General features: G+C 44.0%; 1 protein-coding gene across 4 annotated transcripts in view; it reads left to right on the top strand.

The window, feature by feature from the left end:
- GHR (growth hormone receptor) overlaps window positions 1–25,340 on the top strand; it is a 105,406-nt gene extending 80,066 nt beyond the window's left edge. For 3 of the 4 annotated variants that reach the window (XM_079994885.1, XM_079994883.1, XM_079994884.1), the window contains exons 3-9: window positions 9,868–10,009; window positions 10,544–10,701; window positions 12,483–12,661; window positions 14,124–14,289; window positions 16,057–16,147; window positions 20,030–20,099; window positions 20,941–25,340. In XM_079994885.1, coding sequence (XP_079851011.1) covers window positions 9,868–10,009; window positions 10,544–10,701; window positions 12,483–12,661; window positions 14,124–14,289; window positions 16,057–16,147; window positions 20,030–20,099; window positions 20,941–21,915 — 1,781 coding nt within the window. In that variant the 3' untranslated portion in view covers window positions 21,916–25,340. The remainder of the gene's footprint in view (window positions 1–9,867; window positions 10,010–10,543; window positions 10,702–12,482; window positions 12,662–14,123; window positions 14,290–16,056; window positions 16,148–20,029; window positions 20,100–20,940) is intronic. The other variant, XR_013843352.1, reaches the window with a different exon arrangement.
- Window positions 25,341–26,252: the final 912 nt, after the last annotated feature.

The following is a 26,252-nucleotide window of genomic DNA, read 5'->3' as shown; positions in this document are numbered from 1 at the left end:
AATACCATTGTAAGCTCGCATTTAACGGAGCAGATGCTCTAGCTCTGGCTATCAACCATTTCTTCTTTAACAGAGGGAAGCCGTTTGTCCCAGCTGCGCTAACGGTCTTTAATGCCAAAGTAACCCCAAAACTCCTGTATCACACCCCATTATGGATTGGTGCAGTTCACCTATCGTCAGAACGCATCCAATCCAAATTTCTGTGCAAAATCCTGAGGCTGCCAGATTGTGTGCCATATGCAGCCATGTGTCTGGAAACTGGTCAAGGGCTGCTGGAAACCAAAGCGTGGCTCACCACTGTAAAATTCTGGTTCCACCTACATTTAATGTCCGATAGGTCTTCTTTAACTTTCCACGTGCTGGCAGAATCGCACCACTCCAAATGGCTAGCTTGCATTGAGAGCAAAATCAGAACCTGTGGCCTATCACTCGAGTCGCTGCTTATGCTCCCAGAATTGGAAGCATTCCCGACAATCAAGTGCAGAATCCTTGAGACTGAATTCCAAGCCCTTTGCAGTGCAGCCAATAAAACCTGTTCCCCATTGGAATTGGGAATTCCACCCTTGTTTGGCCAGGACACTCCATATTTACACCAGCTTTATGATCGCCACCTACGCAGAGCTCTTTCCCTCGCAAGATTTAACATCTTACCGTCTGCAGTTTTGCAAGAGTTTTTGATTCTTGGAAATCCCATACTCTGAAAGATACTGCCCTTGTGGCACAAAACAGGTCAAATCCATCACACACATTTTAATTTATTGCCCATTTTATGTAAATGAAGGAGGGGATTTATTGCACTGACTATTCCAGGGTGTCTTATCTGCTGAACAATTGTAGTAACGACATTGTGGAAAATGTGGCAAGATTTTTGAGCGATGCTATGAAATTACATCCCCATAGATCCTAAGAGCCATTTTCATACCTCACGATTTCTGGACAGTTTTATCCTAAAGTATCTCCTACTATGTTTCGTTAACCGTGTCGTGTTCTGACCCATGTATATGATGCACTTTTTCTGTGCCAATAAAGGAGATTGATTGATTGAAGCTGATTGAATTAGAAGCAATTTCCCCCTTTGAAGCTCCATCCATGCCACTAAAATCTCATCTAGCAATGGTAGATTGATAGCTGTGCAAATAATCGGAGGTGGCTGTGGGGAGAGATTTGTTGAATGAGATCAGACCTTTTCAAATTGCAGCCCTAGGCCTGCACAGGTTGTGTGAGACATCCAGACAAACAAAGCCCATCAGCTGTGCAAGGTGACATTTTGAGCCACAAATAAGCTTCCTAATTTTATTCCCTGTATGAGGCAATCATTTGGTGAGCCACAATGCATGGCTGGTGGACGGCATTCAGCTTGGGGAGTCACAAATCGTGCATATCTGCCTTCACCGTACACCAGTTAACAGAGCGTTGATACTGACAAGAAAGGATCATAAGCAGCTCCTGGTTTGGTCAATACGCTCCTGGTGTGGGGTTGTGAGGGGTGCTCAAGTACGCTCTGTGTGTGTGGTGGAGAGAGATGCACTTGGACAGAAAGAAGGGGAGAGATGTATGTGTGGTCTGTGTGAGAGAGGGGGAGATGCGTTTGGGCAAAGGACAGTGATACATGTGAGGAAGATAAAGGAGAAGGAAATATATTTGTGGGTGGGTGGTCTCTGCGAGTAGACGGTGAGAAAGAGGGAGCAATGCACATGTTCAGAGAGAGAGGGGACAGATGTGTGGCTGTGTGTAAGTGCAGTGTATGAGCATGTATGAGAGAGAGATGCATGTCTCGTATATGCGCAGGGCATACATGAGCGTGCTGTGTGTGCAAGGGACAGTAAGTATGATGTGGCCACCTTGTGCCTTTTTTTCCAGTGGGGGAATGCTCCCTGTCACTACTAGACAGTAACTGCATTGTTGTGTGTGAGAGAGAGAAACAGAGACAGAGAGGAATCAATATTGGGTGATCTTCATAATCAGGACCAGCATGGTCCTGAATAATCACTGTAAGCATCAGGTTGTCTGTTGAGAGGTGGGGAGAGCAGCAATGACTCTCTCTCTTTCTCTCTAATTCTGGGTTATGGCATGCCCCCCCCAGCAGTTATGTCATATGATGCCACACCGCCATGGCAGCCATTTTGTGACTGGTGCCTGCAGCACTTCCTTACCATTCAAAATGTGCTTGCTGCTCCAAAAAGGTTGCTAACCCCTGAGTCTGAAACCAAACAAGGAAATTCTGCCAGCTGTGTGGCTTCAGCAGTCATTGTAATACTGTGACCCTCAAGGGGAGCAACAAAGCTCAAGAAAAACAGCTGGAAGTGAGGCTGGCCTGAATTTTGTATACTCGTTTGAATTAGGCAGCCTGTTCTTTGGCTGTTGGCTTCCACTCTTGCCTCTGACATTGTTGTCCAAAGCTCCCATTATCTGAGAACGTTGATCATCCTTCTGATTGTTCTAAACAAAATCATGCTAGAAGAGGTCAGCATGACCCAGTTAATTACGTATATGGATTTCCCCCCCTTAAATGACTGTGATAACAGATTCCAATCCCAGCCTTTTCCTGTGTATAAAACTTATCTTCGGTTTTCAGTCTTCCCTTTCACATAACTAGTTCGTGCCAGGGACAAAGAAACAAGGGGATCCATGCCAAAGAAATAATATATCTATGTGCTCATAATAACTGGAAATATCATGAGTAGGCTTGGTTCAGAGAAATCTTGAAGTTAAGTGGTTTGTGTCCGCAGTTTCCCCCTTACCCTGGTTACACCATATACAGCACGGAACAGAGGAAGCTGCCTTATTTGAAGTCAGGTCATCGATTTATCCATCCCTATACCAACTTCTCAGACTGCTGACAACTTTCCAAGGTCCTTCCCAATCCAGCTACCTACAATTTTTTAAATTGGAGATTCAAGCTGTCTTCTGCACCGAGGTTTCATCTCCCCATGATGTAAAAGTTGGGGTTTCCAAACCCTTTGAGCCTTGTGCTATTTAAACCCTGGCAGACCTCAACAAATGATCCACAGCCTCAGTCTCTTGTCTAGGGTCAATATCTTTTAAGAAATCCTGACAACAGCAACTCTGGTATCATGTGGTACCTGCTTATCTGGCTTATCAGCTTAATCCTGCCTAGGTTCTGGCTCAAGAATTCTTGAACTTACATCAGATCTGGTTTACCGTAACCACACCCATCACTGGGAATAAGGCAGAGGGTTTTCTGTAGCCTCCATAGCTGCTTGTATTTTTAACGGCCGGGTTTCTTGTGCCTTTTTGCTCACCAGTTTGAACGTTCATTTTGCTCACTGTTTTGGATTGCTTGCAATTCAGGGTTCCCTTCTCTTTGTAAAGCGCTTTTAAAGTTTTATCTTTTTGCAAATCGCTTTGAGATTTTATTACAACCAAATAAACCAATTCACAATGTCACTTTGAACTGTTTGCTTGGCTTTCATTTGATACGTCTATATAATCACAGTAAGAAAGCCATTTGCATTAACAAATATTTAAAAGGTAAAGGTAAAGGTACCCCTGCCCGTACGGGCCAGTCTTGACAGACTCTGGGGTTGTGCGCCCATCTCACTCAAGAGGCCGGGGGCCAGCGCTGTCCGGAGACACTTCCGGGTCACGTGGCCAGCGTGACATCGCTGCTCTGGCGAGCCAGAGCCGCACACGGAAACGCCGTTTACCTTCCCGCTGGTAAGCGGTTCCTATTTATCTACTTGCACCCGGAGGTGCTTTCGAACTGCTAGGTTGGCAGGCGAACAAATATTTACCTTAGATTAAATCTTTTTGGGGCTGGGAGGGTGACTTAAAGTTTCTCTTTCGTGTGTGCACTTGTGAGATTTGTTGTCATCTGGGTCCCCAAAATATGAGGCAGGAGATTTGTTGCTGGTTGCTGCACTAGTTTTGTTGATACGCTCAAATCTTCCAAGGCAAAATAGAACAAATTGGAACTACAGTGGTACCTCTGGTTACGTACTTAATTCGTTCCGGAGGTCTGTTCTTAACCTGAAACTGTTCTTAACCTGAAGCACCACTTTAGCTAACGGGGCCTCCTGCTGCACGATTTCTGTTCTCATCCTGAAGCAAAGTTCTTAACCCGAGGTACTATTTCTGGGTTAGCAGAGTCTGTAACCTGAAGCATATGTAACCTGAGGTACCACTGTAAGTAACTACCGGCCAGTTGCCAATCTCTCCTTCTTGGGCAAGGTTCTTGAATGGGTAGTCACGAACCAGATCTAGGCACTCTGGGAGGAAACTTATTTTCTAGATCCATTTCAGTTGGGGTTCAGGCCCAGTTTTGGCACAGAAATTGCTTTGATGATGTCCTTGGAAATTAGTGAGCCTAAATATTTAGCTTGGAGAAAACAGAATAAATCGGAACTGCTTTGTTGAAAAAAGTTGTGCAATCAATCCAAGATCTGGAGAGGAACTCTAAGCAGATTTGGTATCATCATATTACCATTGAAGCATTTTCCAAGTCTCTAAGTGGGTATGGGTGTGGGTGTGGGTGTTCGTGTTAAAAATTCCAGATGTTTGCCAAAGCTCAAAACCATGGGGTTTGGCCCATGACTTCCTGATCCACCTTGACAAAATGAGGACAAAATATATTATTATTATATTATATTATATTATATTATATTATATTATATTATATTATATTATATTATATTTTAGCTGCCCTTGGGCGAATGGCCCAGCTAACATACCACAGCAAGTGATTTAATCTATACAAGGCTGCCCTTGTGGCAGGAAGGCCACTGACACCGATTGGCTGGCTGGCCTAGAATGTTCAGTTGTCTGGTTTGAAGTTAAGAAAGACTGTGATGAAAACCAGTTGCATCATGAAAGAGCCACTTGGTTTGGTGAACGTACCATACCTGTGCTAAACAATTATTAATCCCCGATGCATGCCTCTGCTGCTGCTTGTCATCTCCCTCTCCACAAGGCATATATGTGTCCCCTGCCCCATTTTATGGCAACCACTGCAAATATTTACTGCCACCTAGTGTAGCTGGGTATAATACTGTAGCATCGATTAACATGCATAGGGACATAAGAAGCTGCCTGATACCAAAAAATCAGGGCATTTCTCCATCTAGTTCACAGTGGCTCTGTGAGAGCAGTGGCTCTCCTTCAGGCAGAATTCTCTCCCAGCCTTACCTGCAGGTTGTTGTTTAGTCGTTTAGTTGTGTCCGACTCTTCGTGACCCCATGGACCAGAGCACACCAGGCACTCCTGTCTTCCACTGCCCCCCCGCAGTTTGGTCAAACGCATGCTGGTAGCTTCAAAAACACTATCCAACCATCTCATCCTCTGTCGCCCCCTTCTCCTTGTGCCCTCCATCTTTCCCAACATCAGGGTCTTTTCCAGGGAGTCTTCTCTTCTCATGAGGTGGCCAAAGTATTGGAGCCTCAGCTTCACGATCTGTCCTTCCAGTGAGCACTCAGGGCTGATTTCCTTAAGAATGGATAGGTTTGATCTTCTTGCAGTCCATGGGACTCTCAAGAGTCTCCTCCAGCACCATAATTCAAAAGCATCAATTCTTCGGTGATCAGCCTTCTTTATGGTCCAGCTCTCACTTCCATACATCACTACTGGGAAAACCATAGCTTTAACTATACGGACTAAACCTGGGACTTTTGGCACGCATTGCAAATACTCTACAACTGAGCAGTGGCCTCTTAGTTTCAAACCTGCCTGCTGCCACTCCAAGGTTGGTTGTTTGGTTGGTGTTTTTACTACCCTCGGTGAATTAAAATTTCCTTGATAAATTCACACACGTGCACTTAAGTGCATGCTAAACTCCAGCAGAATAACAATAGGATATCAAAAAGGAGACTCCTCATTTACGCAGGGGTTGTGTGGAGCCCTGCGTACACAAGTGAAATGTGCTTAAATGGGGAGAGTCCCTCTGCACCTCCAGCTTGTGGGGCCTTCCCCAGAGCCCAAAGAGGACATCCTCTTTTGGCTCCAGAGGGTCTCCTCGTGAGCAGGAGGCTGAACGCTTGTATTAAGAGTTGACCAGGGTAGTATGCAGACCAATTCTCTACCCCTCTTTGGGTCAAACTACACTATTAATACTATTCACAATACTATTAATACATAATTAGCAACTACATCTGTTTTTTTAAAACTGAGGTCCATGATTCGCAGTTGAATAACTGATGCAGAAAGAAAGGCTTTGGAAAACAGGGCTACAGGAAACAGCTGTGTTTTTCTATCCATATTCTTTTCTTTTTACCATTTTCTTGCCATTTCTCTTGTTTGTATCACAAAATGGTGGAGGACCATAGGCCCTCCAGATGTGATTGGTTTACAGCTCCCTGCAACCAACAAGAGCAATGGTCAGGGATGGCAGAAGTTGTGTTCCAGCAAATATTCTGGCCGTCTGCAGATTAACTGCCAATGGCCTGGACTACTGGTCTTCAACTGGTGGATCCCCCTGAACCAAGGAAGGTTGCAACAGGAGCACTTCCATGAGGCAAATGTACAGTAAAGAGTTAAGAAATACGTCACCAAATGCATGTTTGGGTCTGAGAAGGTTGACGATACCTGCTCTAGAGGTAACAGGAGGGTTAATTGGTCGACTGCACTATGTGAAGACTTAAGAGGCAACCTGCATTGGGGTGTGGGAATCAAAAGTGAAATAAGGCTTTACAGTGGTACCTCTGGTTACGAACTTAATTTGTTCCGGAGGTCCATTCTTAAACTGAAACTGTTCTTAGCCTGAAGCGTGCTTTCGCTAATGGGGCTTCCTGCTGTGCGTGCGCCTCCGGCACACGATTTCCGCTCGCATCCCGGGGCAAAGTTCACAACCAGAAGCAGCTACTTCCGGGTTAGTGGAGCTCGTAACCCGAAGCGTGCGTAACCAGAAAGAAGTGTTCATATCCAGGGGTACCACTGTATTTACCAAGTGCCATCTAATGGCACCACCATTTCATAGGAAATACAGAATGCAACAGCATTCCAGTTGGGAAGGGTTAAAAAGATGTTAATGAATAAATAAAAATAGTCTGGGAAAAGCAAAGCAAAAGGACAGCTTTTTCCAGGACCTCTCTGGTGTGCTGCCACTTGCAAATTAAGGCTGCTTAGAATGTCCCCGGGGGATTAGCGGCTTATGTAGCCATTGTGATCCCAAGGACAGAATCCCGGCAAAAACCATCAGAGCCTGTTTCTTTGTTGTTGTTCTTGTTTTATTATGGCCATGGGTTTTAGCTGCGGCCTGCACTCTGGACAAGCTGCAAAGCAGCTGGTGCCAGTTCAGTAGCACCGAATAATTGTGCATTTAGCCAACATAATTCAGAAAGCAAGTGTGTCACCTTCTCTCTGAAGGTTATCTTGGGATCATCGCTGTGTTCTTTTCCACTCCTTGGCAATTATGGCACAGCCAACCCTAATATAACACTATAAAACCGTGACACTGCAGCTCTGTGAAACCAGGCCAGCACAGCATGAAACTTGGGAAGCCAAACGCAACTCTACAGTACAGAAGTTGACAGCAGGAGTCCTAAACTTCCTCTACAGTAGAGGCTGATTGAATATTACTTGAGAGGGAGCTTCATAGCTGAGGTGACACCAGTGAGAATGCCCTGTCTCATGTCACCACCCAGGACCCCCCCAGATGTCCTTTCCTTGGCCATTTGTGATGATTTGTGCTCATGCTGCTTCTGGAGTAGGCATACATGATCCCACTTTCAATACCGTTTTGTGCCTGCAAAAGCTTCCAGGGGGACGTGTTGTTGCATGTCCTGTAACTTTCTGCTGATATCCTGTAACTTTTCATGCCACAAATGTTTGGGGGTGGGAGGTTGCCCCACTTTTGTTGCGCTGTAGCCCCTTCAGACAGTAATAAGGTGGTGGCATTTGTAAAAGCTTCGCAGAATAAATCTACCACTAATGTACTATTGTTGTGTTAAGTACACAATAAACCTAAAATAAAAAATAAGTCTGGAGGGTGGGTCTGACAAGAAAGCCCTGAATGGGGAAAGGCAATAAAAGGTTGAGAAACTCTTCACTGCAAATACTAGGCTGTGAATTTTTTTAGGGTGCTGGTTTATTTAAATATAGCATTGTATGTTATAGTTCTTCCCATGTGAGCTGTCTGGTGAGGGCTTTGTCCTGAAAGCCAGCCTAGAAATATTTAAACTCAGGGGTGGCATTGTATAGAACATCATCCCACAACCTGGTTGCCTCCAGATATTGTTGGACTGCATCTCTCGACAGCCTCAGCCAATATGGCTAACGGTCAGGCATGATGAGAACTAGAGTCAAAGCATATGGAGGAAACCTCGTGGGGGCAGCTGGTATGAGAGGTGGAATGTTTTGAGCAAGGGTGGGCAACGTTTTTTGAGGCCCAGCCGGTCCACTACCCGGCAGACCTCTTGGTGGGCCGGAGCATGCGCACCCGTGTGTGCACTCAAGCTATTTCTAGCACTCTTCTGGGTTGGAAGAGCACCGGAAATAGCGTATGCGCACAGGCGCTCCTCCATCCCGGAAGTGTGCCGGAAATAGGGTGAGGAGCGCCCGTGTGCATGCGCACATGCTATTTCCAGCGCTCTTCTGACCTGGAAGTCAGTCCCCGCAGCAAGAATAAAAATGAATCATAGAATCATAGAATCATAGAGTTGGAAGAGACCACAAGGGCCATCGAGTCCAACCCCCTGCCAAGCAGGAAACACCATCAGAGTACTCCTGACATATGGTTGTCAAACCTCTGCTTAAAGACCTCCAAAGAAGGAGACTCCACCACACTCCTTGGCAGCAAATTCCACTGTCGAACAGCTCTTACTGTCAGGAAGTTCTTCCTAATGTTTAGGTGGAATCTTTTTTCTTGTAGTTTGGAACCATTGCTCCGTGTCCGCTTCTCTGGAGCAGCAGAAAACAACCTTTCTCCCTCCTCTATGTGACATCCTTTTATATATTTGAACATGGCTATCATATCACCCCTTAACCTCCTCTTCTCCAGGCTAAACATGCCCAGCTCCCTTAGCCGTTCTTCATAAGGCATCGTTTCCAGGCTTTTGACCATTTTGGTTGCCCTCCTCTGGACACGTTCCAGTTTGTCAGTGTCCTTCTTGAACTGTGGTGCCCAGAACTGGACACAGTACTCCAGGTGAGGTCTGACCAGAGCAGAATACAGTGGCACTATTACTTCCCTTGATCTAGATGCAATACTCCTATTGATGCAGCCCAGAATTGCATTGGCTTTTTTAGCTGCCGCGTCACACTGTTGGCTCATGTCAAGTTTGTGGTCAACCAAGACTCCTAGATCCTTTTCACATGTACTACTCTCAAGCCAGGTGTTACCCATCTTGTATTTGTGCCTCTCATTTTTTTTGCCCAAGTGCAATACTTTACATTTCTCCCTGTTAAAATTCATCTTGTTTGTTTTGGCCCAGTTCTCTAATCTGTCAAGGTCGTTTTGAAGTGTGATCCTGTCCTCTGGGGTGTTAGCCACCCCTCCCAGTTTGGTGTCATCTGCAAATTTGATCAGGATGCCCTTGAGTCCATCATCCAGTCGTTGATAAAGATGTTGAATAAGACCGTGACGCCGTGAAAAAAAAGCACAGAACCCCCACACTGATCCACGGAAAGGCCATGGGCTGGTTCCAAGAAGCTCATGGGCCGGAACCAGCTCATGGGCCTTAGGTTGCCAAACTCTGGTTTTGAGCATCTGCAAATGTCACAGTCAATATGCTGCAAAGCAGGTATATTTGTGGCTATGCCTGTTTGTGGTGCCAATATGTGAGGGGAATGACATGGCACTGGGACATAAATTTTAGTTTGCGTTGCTATTTTAATCCCTCAATTGCTGTATTTGATCTCTTTGAAAACATGCTCACTCTTTCCTTTTCTTTCTCCCTCTCCACTTTTTACATACAGCTTCGTCAGGAAAACCACACTTCATTAAGTGCCGGTCACCTGAACTGGAAACCTTTTCATGTTACTGGAAGAATGGCAACTTTTCCCATTTAACAGCTGCTGGAGCCGTGAAATTGGTGTATGCAAAAAGGAACCTAGAAAAGTACGGAGGAATTGCTGTCTAAAATGTGTGTTCTGTGTTATAGCACCAGAAATGAGTATCTGGATGAAGGTTATGAAACTGTTGGGTGGGGGCGGGAGAGTTCCTCACACCATAACCTATGCCATTCATAGATCTCCAAGACCCTGAATCTCATGAGGTCAGTATTGAAAAGTACAGACGACAATAATTACAGTATTAACAATGACCATTCACAAAAAACAGGCACATTGATAACAGGGACCCTGTCATCAGTAAGCAAATTAATACCTATAGCTGTAATGTGAAAACACGGAATTATCAATACATCCACTACATGTGTTAATAAGGTTTCAAGGGCTTGGTGTTGTTGCTGGTTTTTTGTGGTTGCTATTTTTGCAAAGTCACATACAGGTGGTCTTCTGCTTTATAACCTTTTATCAATCAATCATTCTGCTCCAAACCCTACGTAGCCACTCTTTTCCCTAAAAGGGGTGGGAGGAGAGGATGCTCATAATATCCTTATTTTTTCACAGTTCTTTCTTCCTATCCTTCTAGGCTGGGCGAATGGAAAGAATGTCCCGATTATGTAACCGCCGGTGAAAACAGCTGTTATTTCAACAAAACCTACACCTCCATTTGGGTTCCTTATTGTGTCAGGCTGGTTAATGGAAGCAAGATGTATGACGAATTATGTTTCCGTGTGGAGGACCTAGGTATGTTTCCGCTACGTGCTTACATTGCAGCCTTGTAACCAAAGGTTAATTTGCATATTAGTTTGAAGCAGCTCCTGGCCCTACAATTAGGCAGAAGTAGGCATGTTGCCTCAGGAAGCTGATTTTGAGCATCGCATAAGGGGAGCTGTTTTATTGAATTTCTTGTTATTTTATTTATTGGAACTCTGGGATCTGGGGATGGGAGTCATACTCCAAAACATCTAGAGGGCACCAGTTTGTCACAGTACTCCAGATGAGATACAATTGCAGCATACGTCACCATGGCCAGATCCAGCACGGTTTGCTACGGTGGCCTTAGTTAAGCAAAAGTACACCTGGGAATCCAGATCCAGGCCTTCTCTCAAACCCTAAACCTGAGTCTTTCGGGGTTGTACAGTCCGGTTCAAGACTAGTTGTACTCTTGTTCCCAGATACGTCTTTCTACTGACCAGGAGCTCCTTGGGCTTGTCCAGGAAGTTCAAATGATCCCTTTGCACATTCATTGAACACCTGGAAACAGGGGTTAGGGTTTAGTCCAGGGGTCAGCAAACTTTTTCAGCAGGGGACCGGTCCACTGTCCCTCAGACCTTGTGGGAGGCGGATTATATTGGGGGGGAATGAACGAATTCCTATGCCCCACAAATAACCCAGAGATGCATTTTATATAAAAGCACACATCCTACTCATGTAAAAACACCAGGCAGGCCCCACAAATAACCCAGAGATGCATTTTAATCAAAAGGGCACATTCTATTCATGTAAAAACATGCTGATTCCTGGACTGTCCATTGGCCTGATTTAGAAATCGATTAGCTCGCATCCGGCCCCCGGGCCTTAGTTTGCCTACCCATGGTTTAGTCCATTGGCCACATCCATAAATATGTACCTGCGTAGGCAGTCTCTTTTTAAGATCCCACTTGCAAGAAGGAGATCCTGTGTACAGGCATCTGTACTTACATAGGGTCCAGTGTTTGAAATTAGCCAGATCCCAGGTGCATTACGCACCTGGATATTGACCACTTGTGACCAAGTGAAGATGCCTGGGTACCAGGAGGTGCATGCCTGGGGATCATTGGATCTTGACTGTTTTCACACCCTGGTACCACTTCCTGTAGAATTCTATCAGTTATCTGCACAACTGGAAAGAAAGTGCTTCTTTTGTGCAGAAGCAGTGAACGACGTTATAGTTAATTGTTATAGCTTGGCTTCACTTGCCCCACCCCACTGCCCCTCTCGCAGTTGTGAAAAATATTCCTACATTATTGAATGGTCCGTGTCACCATTAAGAAACAGAGGTAGGAATAGGCCAATATATATGTGGACTGTCCCTGTATAAAGTGGCTTTTCTTCTTTAGGTTCTCAAATTTCTTAACTTAGGTTGTCATCTGAACTAGCCAGATTTTTAACATGAGAATCAATCGCTGTCAGTCCATCATCTGAAAAATAAAACTTCAGCACCATCTTTCCCCCAAATGGCAACTAGACATCCTGTTTTGGCGACTGCAACATTGGTTTAAGGAGCCATTTGGTTCCTAGTTTAAATATCTTAAGTTTCTAACACTGAACAAGTGTCCATTGGGGGGAAAGGGCCAGCAGCCACATCAGCATTGGGCTAGCAGTCACAGGAATGGTCCTACTCACTAATACATGCATTCTGTGGACCTACTGGGAATGCTTTGTTGTTGTTTTTTTAAAAAAGCACTCCTTTCTGTCATTGGATATTGGGAAATTTCAAAAAGTGATATTTGCTCATTGGGGTAAAAATGTGTTTTAATTCACAGTCATACCAGACCCTCCCATCGAACTCAACTGGACTGTTCTGAACACCAGCCCAATAGGCATCTATACCGATATCCAGGTCACCTGGAAGCCTCCACCTTCCGCAGACGTTCAGAATGGATGGATCACCCTCCACTACCAGCTGCAGTACAAAGAAGTCAATGAGACAGAGTGGAAGAAGGTATGTGTACTAGGAGCAAGCCCCAGAGAATGTCAAGTTTTGGGGTTGGCTAACCCCTGATCCAAGGGACGCGGGTGGCGCTGTGGGTTAAACCACAGAGCCTAGGACTTGCCAATCAGAAGGTCGGTGGTTCGAATGCCCGCGACGGGGTGAGCTCCCGTTTCTCGGTCCCAGCTCCTGCCAACCTAGCAGTTTGAAAGCACGTCAAAGTGCAAGTAGATAAATAGGTACCACTCTGGCAGGAAGGTAAACAGCATTTCTGTGCGCTGCTCTGGTTTACCAGAAGCAGCTTAGTTGTGCTGGCCACATGACCCAGAAGCTGTCTGCGGACAAACGCCGGCCCTTGGATTGCAGTGTGGCCCCTGGACCGAAAAAGGTTAACCACCGTAGCCAGCTGTGGATCAGTGTCACCCCTTGATCCAAGGACAGCACAGCACTAACTGGAGTTTTCAACAGCGTCTAGTTTCTGCAGATTTGACGTCGTTCATTTACTTGGTTATGGCAAAGGACGCAGACAATGGTGCTGCCTGTCAGAGCAGAATGAAAGGCACACACATAAAGAATAAATAAACCCAACACTTGTTAAGGAAAGCTCATTTAAACCCTAAGGCTGCAATCCAGGCCTAACACACCTTGGAATAAGCCTCGTTGAGTTCAGTAGGGCTTACTTCTGAGTAGATGTGATTAAGATTGCGCTGCAAATGTTGGCACGTCTTATCTACATTGAACTTTCAGTGAAATAGGTAAGTTTCCCTTAATTGTTTTGTCCCAACAGCTTTCCTATATTATTGATTCTCCGTGTTGTTGTTAATATTTTCTCCTTTGTGTTGCAATAATTGCTCATCTACTCCCTGCGTTGCCTCTTATTTTAAACCGTCGTGGGTGGTTTTAATTGCAGCCGCTTCAATCTCAGTTGGGCTTTAATGCGTTTCTAATGCATTATTCAAGAAAACATTTGACTTTAAAATTATTAACGATTTGTTTTGAGATGTAAATTTATTTCAGTCCATTGTCTCCTTTTTTAATTGCAGCATATTAACTGAATATTATGGCCCTTATTAATTCTTTAAATCAGATTCAAGTTGTGTACCATTCAATGCCTTTTCAAACCCAGTCCATAATAATAATAATAATAATAATAATAATAATAATAATAATAGCCATTACTGGAATGAGCTCCCCTCAGTTTAGGGCTGCTTACACCTGACTGCCAAACTCCCTCAGGAGGTTGTGGACTCTGCTTCAAGCAGAGGTTGGATGGCCATCTTTTCATGGATGCTTTACCTGAGATTCCTGCATTGCAGGGGGTTGAACTAGATGACCCTAGGGGTCCCTTCCACCTCTACAGTTCTGTGAATCTGTAATTCTAAGACCCCCCTCCCCCCATAAGTGTTTTGCTTATGAGCAAAGAGCAGCCTTTCTCGTAAGACTGCTCAGAAAACCACTCCGTTTATTTTTCCAGCTGGAGCCAAAGGCCGCCACGATGTTTCCTGTATATTCTTTGAAAACGTGCCGCGATTACGAGATACGAGTCCGGGCACAAGGGGTTTCTGAATTGTATGGGGACTTCAGTGACACCCTCTACATATCTTTTGACTCCGCAGGCCAGGTGCTATGCGATGACGAAGGTAAGTGGGGTGGAAAAGAGATCTTATTTGGAATATCTCCACTTCATGCCCGACTTCTATCTCCTGGCCTCACTGCAGACATGATATGCGCGCCAGGGTGGGCTTCTGCAGCACCCCTCAGGCTCCAAAGTCTGCCACACACCCCAGAACAAATACCGTACTTTTCTGTGTATAAGACTGGGGTTTTTTCTTTAAAAATTACGCTAAAATGTGGGGGTCGTGGGGGGCCACTAGGGGGCACATTGGAAGATGGCCGACAATACCATCTCTCCGACCCACACGGGGTAATTAAGAGGCTGTTATGGGAGTAGGCAGCCTCCCTTGTTGCCCCAAGGAAATGGGGAACACTGCCCTTGCCTGCTGTGCCCATAAATCACCCCCTAATTCAAAAGAAGGGGGTGAGGGCCCTAGGCAGAATGCCCCCATGTGGACATCGGCTCTCCTGGACGCTGTCTCTGATCGTGCACTAGTTGCAGCAATTTGGAATAATTAATTACAAAAGAAGCAAATGCACATATTTCAAGTGAAGAAGGGGAGTGAAGTCTGCTAATTTAAGTGACCTCTGTGAAAGAAGACGACGGGCTGGAGAAACAGGAATATTTTACGATGAAGATACACCAAAGGCGGGGTATGTTGACAACGGGGCTGAATGGGGGGACGGGACCTTTTTTACTTTCCTTCTATGTGATTTACAAGAACCCCTCCTCATTAGAACCATCGGTTGAACTGACCCAAGCAGGATGATTAAGGTCTGTGTGGAGATAAACTTTAACCAAAAGTATGCTTTATAGAGACCGAGAAGCAATAAGAGCTTTTGGGAATTAATTCAGAGTCGCCATCTTGCCAAAGGATTTATAGCCGGGAAGAAGAAAGGATTTGTTTTCAGACTGCATTCCTAGTGAATCTCCTCAGAGGTTTTGAGAAAGGAGGCAGATTGGTGAAGATTAATGACGCTAAGACTGTTTTGATGTATGGAAGTGATGTTATATGGAAAACGTCTGGATATGGTTACTGGATAAAAATAACAACAAGAGATGTGGAAAAATAATAAGAAAGGACTGGATAGTACTGTGAACATCATAAGGTTAGATTTGTGGACATTAAAACAGCAGTAAGAAGTAAGAAGTTGATTGGATCCCTTCGGAACTTGAAATATGGGCACCCCCAACAAAAATTTAAAATTCGGCTGTGTAATTTGGAATTTATGTAATTTGGTTTGATTTGATGTGATTGGTCGGTTAATAAAAATTATTCTTTAAAAAAAGTGGGGGTCGTGTTATACATGGATAGTGCATAGGGTGGACATATGATTGGTTGCTGCCACTGCTGTCAGCAGCTATTGGGCGTGTTATTGGTTGCTGCGTCAGTGGCTGGTGTTGATTGGCTGACACTGCGGCAATTGGGTGGGCGATTGGCAGCTTCTGCCGGAGAGAGAACAGAGGCACATTTAGTGACGCATGCGGGTGACTGATTTTTGGCAATCCCTCTTTAGGGAAAAAAGCTCAACAACTCTGTGCCGCCGCCCCCCCCCCATTTTCTTAAATTTGAGTCCCCAAAAATAGGGGGCGTCTTATACATGGAAAATACAGTATATGTGGGTTTCTCGCTCTCCTTCTCTTTCTCTTTCTCTTTCTCTCTCTCTCTCTCTCTCTCTCTCTGTGTGTGTGTGTGTGTGTGTGTGTGTATCAGCATGAGATCATCAAAGAATACTAAAGAGTACCCAAATAACTGAAACAACTCACAGTTCTTGCTTCTTTCTTGTTTCAGAATTCTCATTTCCTTGGCCTATGGTGTTTGCCTTTGGTACGCTTGGCGTAATGGTGATGTTAACTATGGTGGTCTTTTCTAAGCAGAAGAAGTAAGTTATTTGCTAGATTGCACGTGACAATGTGTCACGCTTTGAACAACCAGTTGTCCTAAACCTTCTCCCATACTTCAGTAAAAATGGATCCAATGTTGGTCCTCTTCAACGTAGTAGACCCACTAAAATGAATGGACATGAGTAACATAGGTCCATTCATTCCAGTGAGCCTACTCTGGACCACATTCAGCCCCTCAGGGCTAAGGATCCCTGCCGCTGGATTCGACTGCTAGTTGTCTGTTTTGCACTGACAGAAAGCTCATGTGAACATTCTGTTCATGTTACATCCTATAACGTTGGAGCCACAACCTCATGTCAGTCATAGCTCGTGCATCTCATGTGAATTCATGACTGATGTCACGCAAACTGCCTGCTCACATCAGCTTTGGCCAATGGCTCACTGTTGTATTAAACTGTTAATACAGACAGACCAGTGAGAAAATCCATTCCCAGTTTCTATAACGTTCCGTGACACGGGTACACAAAACTCCTCAAGGCAACAGTTTAAAAAGCAGTGGTTCCAGAAAAAGCAAGAGGAAGCATGGCTCAAGCCATACTGAAGGAGAGAACCTTTTCATGTTAGTATGGTTTTTTTTAAAAAAAGGGAGCAGTTGCTTCCAGATTTGGCTTTACTCCAAAGCGACCTCAGCAATGAAATCAGCATTAGTGGGGATAAAAAGGCTTGCAGTCTAATTCTCTGGATGCAGCGATCCCAGTACAGAGCATAGCCCAAACTACACATGATGTTAAAGGCATCTTTGAATTTCATATGTAGGGGGTGGGGCTTTTAAACTGCATATATCATCAGCTGGGAGGCTGATAGTTATTCGGATTGCAGCAGGCATGGAAGCGTGGTATGGCACTATGAGGAGATACCCTTCCAATGCAGATATTAACTTCCATGGAGGGATTTTCCCCAGGATCACTGCAGGGGAGAAAGAGTTAAATTCCTCCTTCTTCCTTCCTCCTCCCCCATTTATTTATTTCAGTTAATAACCAGTTGAGATTGAGTGGGGAAAACCAAAATCATAAGACACAGCATGGTACATTAAGCTCTGATCTGCATGATTATCATACACACACACACACACACACACACAAACACTCTAGATGGTATTTGCAATTTCTAAAAACTGCATGCTAAATGCATTTAACATTGACATGTGCTTTGGGTTTTCACTGCACAGGCATTATATGAAGAAGTGAATATGCCCATTGCACAGGTCTCCTTTTTTTACAAGGCCAATCAACTGATTTTGGAATTGTAATTTAATAATTAAATGTCTTTCCTCCAATTATTTTATTGCTTTGCATTCATATCCATTTGCATGCATCCATATCTAAATATCAGTACCTCTGTGAAATACTGAAGGAAGATAACCTCTTTCACACTTGTCCATGATCAAAAGATACCACTGAGGTGTCAGAAAGAAGGCCATCCCTCTGATGATTTCTTTCTTTCTTATTCCTTATTACAATAACACACCAGTACCAAAACAGCCTTAAATTATAAATGTGAGCCTTTGACAATCCTACCACCTCACTGATCACCTTCACCACTCAGCCCATGAGCTGTCCAAATTTAGATTTGATCCCATCCCTTAAAAGTGTTGGGAAAGAATTATCAGTTAAAGCTTTGGTCCACTCATCTAATTGATCAATGCTTGCAGTGTTCTGTCTGCACTGTTAATACAGCCTTCCTAAACAGCAGGATATGAAGCTGTTTGCAGGATCTGCTAGCACACAGAGCTAATTCTGGGGGAGGAAATTGAACAGCTCATGGGTTGAGTGGCAAAGATGACGTGCAATTACTTCACCCTACAGTTTGTAACTCAACACACATTGCCCATGCTACTGGAAAGCTGCCAAAAGCAGAAGGACCAGAAGTATTTGTAAGGTGGATTGCACTCAGGGCTAGTAGTGTGTAGAGGCAATTGCCTTGTAGTTTCTGCCTATGCTTAATGCAACCCACATTCTCCATCCAACCTGCTTACTTAACTGTGCGTAGTTGATGGTGTGAATTGGTCTTTAGTCAAGTTTATTGCAGGGTTGGCATGGTTCTTGCCCTAGAGCAGAGGCAACCAACATGGCGCCCTCCAGATCTTGCTGAACTACAACTCCCATAATCCCTGATCATTGGCCATGCCAGCTAGGATCTATGGGAATTGGGATCCAACAACATCTGGAAGGGACGACATTGACCAGACTTTAAATCCCTGCTTAGCCATGAACTTAGTGTGTCACCCTGGCAACTCATCCTCAGTTTCTCATCTGTACAAAGGAACTGTTACTTGATGACAGAGTATTTATATCTGAGGGTTATCGGGCAATAAATCTGTCTGTGGTGTTACATCTGTGATAGCTGTGTTACCCATACATGTTGCCAGGTGATTGAATGGATGAATCATAGAAATAACAGGAACTTCCAAGGGCCTCCATATTTAACCTCCCAGTGAGGATTTTATCCCCATTGGTTATATATAGTAGACAGGTGTTCAAAACAGAACAAAAACAAGAGAAGGAAATTTACCTATCCTTTGACATCAGTTACTTGATTCAGAAAGTACTAAAGATGGCTTTTGAAATTCTCATATGCTGCAAATCACCCTTTGCTAAAGACCAGAATTCATGCTGACTTAATTCCCAATGATTTGTGCATGCCATTTTTTTGCTGGCTTTCACTGAAGGCCAATGTCACTAGTGAGAAGAATTATATCCTCAACAGCAACCAACCCTTTATTTATAGAACTGGATGACCTCCCTTCCATTTCTCTCCAACATGTCTTTCGACTTTTGTAAGAAAGGCACTCTGCACAATATTGAGTAATCCCATCCTGGCCACATACCCAAATGCACATTGTTTTCCTAAAACGTTGCTAGTTATGACATTTATTATTTCAGTCTCCCAGTTTCAAGATAAGAATCTTGCAGCCATTCATTCTCAAGTTATGCAAAATGAAAGGGCTGTATCATTTCAAACTGGGAGTGTGGGGGTTCCATAATAATTGTGAATGCTTTCCCACTTAAGGCTCCTTGCCTTTAGTAAACAGTATATCACTGAGAGGACTACACTGAGCCTTTCTCTTTGCTATTTTAGTTTTACACATGAAGGGTGCTTTATTTTGAAATACAGTTTAGAATGCAAACCACAAAACATGTGCATGCACACACATACAAAAATGCAACAAGATCACTAAAGGAATAAATAAATGAATTGATTACAATTCTTAGCATACCATGCTTATGGGACAACTTGCTCACTAGATACACAGACAGATGTGCGCACACATCTGTACTTGATTGGAATTTGATCAGAAATTTAAGGGGCTTCCACACAGGAAACCATAGTACCATTTTGTTTGCTTGCTTATTTAGTAAAATGTATACACTCCTTGGTTGTTGGTTTTGTTTTTTCTCAAGGCAGAGGAAAAGTGGAATATAAATGTAAGAAATAAAATAAAGAAGCATGGTTCTGGAGACTTAATTCTGGTCTAATGTGGAAAAATTCCTGGCAGTAATCAGCAACCATATTCCAAAATTCTTCCCTATTAGACACTCCCACCAAATGCAGGGATCTTTTTACCCAAGGGAAAGGCCAAAAATATAGCCCCCTATCGACAGACCGAAGTGGCGCAGTCCAGAATTCTGCAACTTCAGAATTCTATATAACTTGCAGAAAAGCTCCTACAAAAGAAGTAAAAATGTCCTTCAAACCCCAGTTTGGAATATTGTCTGGTTTGTGCAAATGCTACCCAAGTATTCAACAACATGTTACCAAAACACACATTTTTGTTTTTATTATTCATGATATACGTTTCTGTGTTTCTTCTGTAGCCACAAAAGGTTTCTTTCTGTTAAAAGTTGCTATTTCTTTTCAAGGTTAAAGATACTGATTCTTCCTCCTGTTCCAGTTCCCAAAATTAAAGGAATCGATCCAGACCTCTTTAAGGTAATTTGTTGTGGGGAAGCTATGGAAGAGTGTTCAGAATGATCAGAGTAACTGACTGTAGTGACACTAAACAGTCTAAAATGGTGTACTACCTAAGAAATTTGGCTGTGTGACGGCTTTCTTGAGGATTGTGAGATCATGTCTTCCACTCTTGGCACAAGCACCAGTGCTGTGGGGAGAATACTATAAATACTATGGAAATCAAATAGCAATACAATAAAATTTAGCATATATGAAATAAAAGAAGCAATGAAGTCACAATTACAAATCATACAGCATATGGCACAGCACATTACAATTGCTACAACAGGCAGAACAATGGTCCACCAAGACCCTAAGCAATTTGATGTGAGGAAGAGTTTGGGAATCAGTTGTCTAGGGCAGTGATGGCCAAACTTGGCCCTCCAGCTGTTTTGAGACTACAATTCCCATCATCCCTGACCACTGGTCCTGTTAGCTAGGGATGATGGGAGTTGTAGTCCCAAAGCAGCTGGATGGCCAAGTTTGGCTATCCCTTGTCTAGGGCAATGGCACTCAGGAGCCTTCAATTATGAACCTGATCTCTTTTTCACAGCACACTAGCAGTTCTCTCCCAGCCATCTAGTGTGCTCTAACACACAGTTCGGACATAGCTGTCAATGTTTCCCTTTTTTAAAGAGAAATTCCCTTATTCCGAATACGATTCCTCGCAAGAAAAGGGAAAAGTTGACAGCTATGAGTTTGGGACTTCAGCTGGCCTTTCTATTGAACACATATAATACTGGCATATTTAATCATTCAGATAACTGTTGCTCCTCTCTTGCAATTTGTCATTTTTTATTTTTTTTAATTGGCACTATAGAAAGGAAAACTTGACGAAGTCAACTCCATCTTAGCCAGTCATGGGAGCTGCATGCCACCACTGTACGGAGACGACTCTTGGGTGGAATTCATTGAGCTGGATATAGACGAGGCAGAAGAGAGGAACGAAGGATTGGATACTGACAGGCTCCTCAGCGATGACAGCTTGAAGTCTCAAGGCTGCCTTGGCGTAAGGGATGACGATTCTGGGAGAGCCAGCTGCTGTGAGCCGGATATCCCAGAGACCGACTTCAGCGCTAGCGACACCTGCGACGGAACCTCAGACATCGACCACTCCAAGAAGGCAAACCACAAAGAGGAGGATCTCTTGGGCCTTGACCAGAAAGACAACGAGAAGCCAGCGTCAGGTCTTGAGGGGGTGCCTGATCGCCCAGGAGAAGACGAGCAGCCCAAAGCCCATGTCTCTGTCGCTGACACTATCGAGACGACCAGCCCGCCTGTCAAGACCCAGCTGAGCAACCAGAATTCAATGGCCAACATTGACTTTTACACGCTGGTCAGCGACATTACTCCGGGAGGGAGGGTTGTGCTTTCCCCAGGGCAAAAGGTTAAGATGGGGAGAGATCCGAGCGAGACTCCGAAAGAACCAGTTGCCCAGTGCCAACCCAGCTTCGACATGGACAGTGCCTATTTCTGTGAGCTGGATGTGAAAAAATGTGTCCCCGCCACGCTTCACAAAGAGGCCGAGCCAGAAGTTCAAGACCAGAGCTTTCCTGAAAACGCTTACTTCACCGCCGAGAGCCTTACCCCTACAGCTGTGAATCCTGCGAGGGCAGCAGTTCAGGAAGAGCCAGGAAGTGCCGAGGTGCTCGTGGCAGACTATACCTCCATCCATGTAGTGCAATCTCCGCAAGGCCTTGTGCTCAACGCCACCGCTCTCCCAGTGCCAGACAAGGAATTCATCGCATCCTGTGGTTACGTGAGCACAGACCAACTAAACAAAATGCTGCCCTAGTTTTCCTTGGACTGAGTAGGAAGTGGCACCATCCCCCCCCTTCCCCACTCCTCAGTCCATGCCTCTGTGAGGCTCTGAAACACATGCAGAGCTCCCTGTGAGCAGAGGTTTCAATGCTCACTTTGGTGTGGAGCTCCGTGTTCACATTGGAGGCCGTCCATGCTCACCTAGAGCCTTTGAATTGGGGAGTGTATATATTTCAATGGGAGGGAGTTGGCTTGGGGAGTGTGTATGCTTCAACCAAAACAAACGCATTCAGTATTTTCAGAGGGGTGTTGGCTAGTGCAGTCCCTTCTCCGTTTACCTGAGATGTTGAATCAATCACAGTATTGCTGTCGTGTCTTGTAAATATTGTCTTATGAAACGTCGGTGGGGTTGGTTCAGTAGCAGTGAGTGTCTTTTGTTATTTGTAGGTGTTGATTTGGGGTCATTCTTAATGCATTGGACGGCAGTGTAATGTTACGTAAATCATCTTTATTCGAAAAGCTAATGTCAGATGTTTTCTGCAGTTTGAGCAAGTTTATGTTAAAATTCTACCATATGCAGAGATGTTGATACTGGGAATTGAAGAATGAAATACTGGGAAGGACAGGGGGGGAATTGTTGGGCTAAATAATACATTTATTTTGATTTATATAAATATACATATTTTAATACTTTAGACAAGCAGACATGGATATTTTATATTTACACTGCACACTGTAGTTTAATTATAATTATCTGTCTATGGAATGTATCTGCTGCAATCATTGTAGCAACTTTAAAAGAAGAAAAGAATATAAGGAGAATATTATTTTTTACAGAAAATTTTTATACCTCCACAAAAGCTATAGAGAACTAGTTGCTACACTAGTTTGTTGAGGCCTATTCGTTTCTTAAAAGTGCTATTCATGCTTCTGTATTTTACATGTAGCAAATCAGAACATGTACAAACCATAAAAGATCTGTCACAAGAGTCTGTTGTTGTAACAAGACATAACACAGTTTGTATAGCAGTAAAAACTACAATGGGTTTGGATTTTTCAGGGCCTTTCAAGAACACTATCCACTTTTATGGGACGTTTAGAAATACACACTGGCGAATAAGCGCCAGTGACTTGACAACACTATGCTTCACAATATATCCTGAAGTCCTTTCCTCAGAAAACTGTTGAGGACCTCTCAGCGCTAATATTCTCAGTGGAAGCTGAGCAGGGGGCTCCAGGCTGTTTGTAAAGCTCAGACTCCAAATCAAATGAAGCTACAGAACTCAGTACAGTATTGTTAACAGTGTAGTTTGTTTGTGTGTTTGTGTTTGGCATATTCTGCACGTCAGTTGTTCAGAGGCTTTAAAGAAGTCACTTACGCCTCATTTACAATTTACCTGTGTTTCTCTCTCAAGGTACGCCTCAACATACTTCAATCTCAAATTTTGTTTACATAATCAGGGGCTAAATTCAAAGACCCTGCAAACACGCCCCCCACCCCCTGCTTACTTTCTCCATGCTGCCCCTATACGCAGCTGTTTTTGGACCCAAAGCGTCTCCAACTCAGAATTTCTGGAGTCCAGTGTTCTGAGCTGTGGGGCGCAGGACACAGGGCCCACTTCAAGCCAGGGGAATCATACACATCTGCCTTAACTGAGCCCACATCCTGGATGCATCTAGTTCAATATTGCCTACTCTTGAGTAGCAGCAGCTCTCCGGGAGTTTAGGCAAAGAACTTTAGCATAACCTACTACCTAATTGTTTCTTTTAAAAAGTGGAGATAAGAGAGATCAAACCTGGAGCCTTCTGCCACTGAGCTGTGGGTACAAATCCGTACCATACCGAAACATTGCTGTGAACTAGGCAGAACTCAAGAGCCTGCTACTGCTCTTCCTTGATCACAGGTCGCACATTCAACCAATAAAACGGTTGCTGGCTGTTGCATTGCCATCTCCACACTAATGCGCAGCCGAGTGGAGGAAATAAGCAGGACTCTCATTGGTGAATCATGTCCCATTATGTTTGATGTGTTAAAATGTATTTCAAGATTGCAGCACTGGCCCCACAGAACTCTGTGGGACTTGCTTCTGAATAAACTTGCTTAGGATCACACTGAAGCAGCAGCAGCATGGTTACTTGTGGCTCATTGATGATTTAGGGTATCAAAAGCTCTGTCCCAAGTTGTCAAGGAAAGCCATGAAGTCATCCTGAGCAGGAAAGAGGAGATGCTGCTGGACCTTATGTTATTGGTAGCTTTCTTAAAGGTAAAGGTAAAGGGACCCCTGACCATTAGGTCCAGTCGCAGATGACTCTGGGGTTGCGGCGCTCATCTCGCTTTATTGGCCGAGGGAGCTGGCGTTTGTCCACAGACAGCTTCTGGATCATGTGGCCAGCATGACTAAGCTGCTTCTGGCAATCCAGAGCAGCGCACAAAAACACCATTTACCTTCCCGCCGGAGTGGTAGCCATTTATCTACTTGCACTTTCACATGCTTTCAAGCTGCTAGGTTGGCAGGAGCAGGGACCGAGCAACAGGAGCTCACCCTGTCGCGTGGATTTGAACCGCCAACCTTCTGATCAGCAAGCCCTAGACTCTGTGGTTTAACCCACAGTGCCACCCACGTCCCTGGTAGCTTTCTTACTAGTCTCCTTTAGCAGTTGAGATGGGGAAGAGGAGGGGAGATTAGCTGGAGGTAGAAGATGGGGTAAACCAGAAGTATCCCTTTCTCATATCATCTGGTTGCCTTCCAGGCTGTGATTATACATTATATTATCCAAAGGACCGTGTCAACAGTAACAGCCTTTGTCTCACGTGAGTAGAGCTCTGTGAAAGCAGATCACAGCAAGCTGCAGTACGTGGCCTGAAACCACGTGTAAATGAAAACAAAAAACTGAGTTTTATTATAGACCACAGTTGTGAATTTTAAAATCCAAGCATCTTGGATCATGTAAGCAAGCTTTGAGAAGCAAAACAAATTCGAGGGGGAGGCTCTGCAGAAACAAATCATAATTTGCTTCAGAAGTCAACGTTTTTTATGTACTTGCTATTTTAACAAATATAAATATTTTAAGCCACAAATAAGAGCAAGGGTGTGTTGCCTTCCAAATGTTTGAAACTGGGAAATTCTGCATTTGGCTCATACTTTTAAGCTGATGTTTATTAGATACTCTGCTAATTTGCTGTTAAATTTTTCTAACAGCTGCCTTCTTTAGTTCTAGGCCCTAATGCCATTGAAGCTATGTGAGTCTCTCTTGGGGGCAAGCAAGTCTTATTGACAAGAGTGTTTCTATCACCAAAAACTAGTTAAATACCTCAATCAATCTCAGAATGTCATTTTGGTACTCTGCTGGTTACACAAGCCATTATACCCCAGTATAAAGATTTGTGTCCTTCTGTTTATATTTAACTTGCCTTCTGTCAGTGTTCCTTATTTCAATAAATTTATTTTCTTCAATCCATTATGACATCATTGCATATTTTATTGCACAAACTTTACAGAGGGTGAAAACACATTTAATATTTTATTCTTTGACCATCACAATGCCACAGGTGTCATTCCTGTCCTGTAATCCTCAAGTATGTAAGTGGGGCTTAGGGAGGGCATGACTGACAGCCACGATCTGAGAAAATTCAAGCGGCACAAGCTCTTCCGCCTACTTTGAAAAGTTGTGGAGAAGAGATGCACCCTGTCCCACTCCAGCCCTCCACTCTCATCCCTGGGGAAACTTTTAGTGTACATTTTAGTGTACTTTTCATCTTTGTTGGAAGCCGCCCAGAGTGGCTGGGGAAACCCAGCCGGATGGGCGGGGTACAAATAATAAATTATTATTATTATTATTAAACTGCAGCCTCAGCCAGTAAAACTTCATTGGAGACATTTCAGGGCCAAACTAGTTGCAAGCCAATTGTGTTGATACAATGAGTATGCACTTTTAAAACTTATTTAAATAGTCTTGGGGAAACCTAAGCAATGATTTTACTCTGCCACCATCTCAAGAAAAATTGCCCCTTCTAAACTGCTACTTGTATTTAATGAGAAGCCTCCACTGGTGCCTATGACAGCTGCCCTTGAAATGCAAATAGCAGCTTTGGGGAGGATTTTTGTTTTCGTTGGGACTCTGGCAGGGAGAGAAAGAGTTAAGCTTCCTTTTACCACTGCGATCCCAAGGCAGCTGAAGCTTTCAATACACTGTTACTGTGTTGGGTGCTCCTTTGCCTACAGTCTACAAGTAACAAGGATTTTGCTTAAAAAACAAAGTAGAGTTCAGGAGGACACAGCCTACGCAATGCCAACATTTCCTAATGTTGCACAGAAGGACGAGGGTTGACACTGAAAGCACACTTTGTTCTTGCATTTCTCAAAGCTTCAT

This window comes from Podarcis cretensis (assembly GCF_951804945.1).
Source record: "Podarcis cretensis genome assembly, chromosome: 11".
Classification (NCBI taxonomy): Eukaryota; Metazoa; Chordata; class Lepidosauria; order Squamata; family Lacertidae; genus Podarcis; species Podarcis cretensis.
This window is presented reverse-complemented; position numbering and strand designations above follow the sequence as displayed.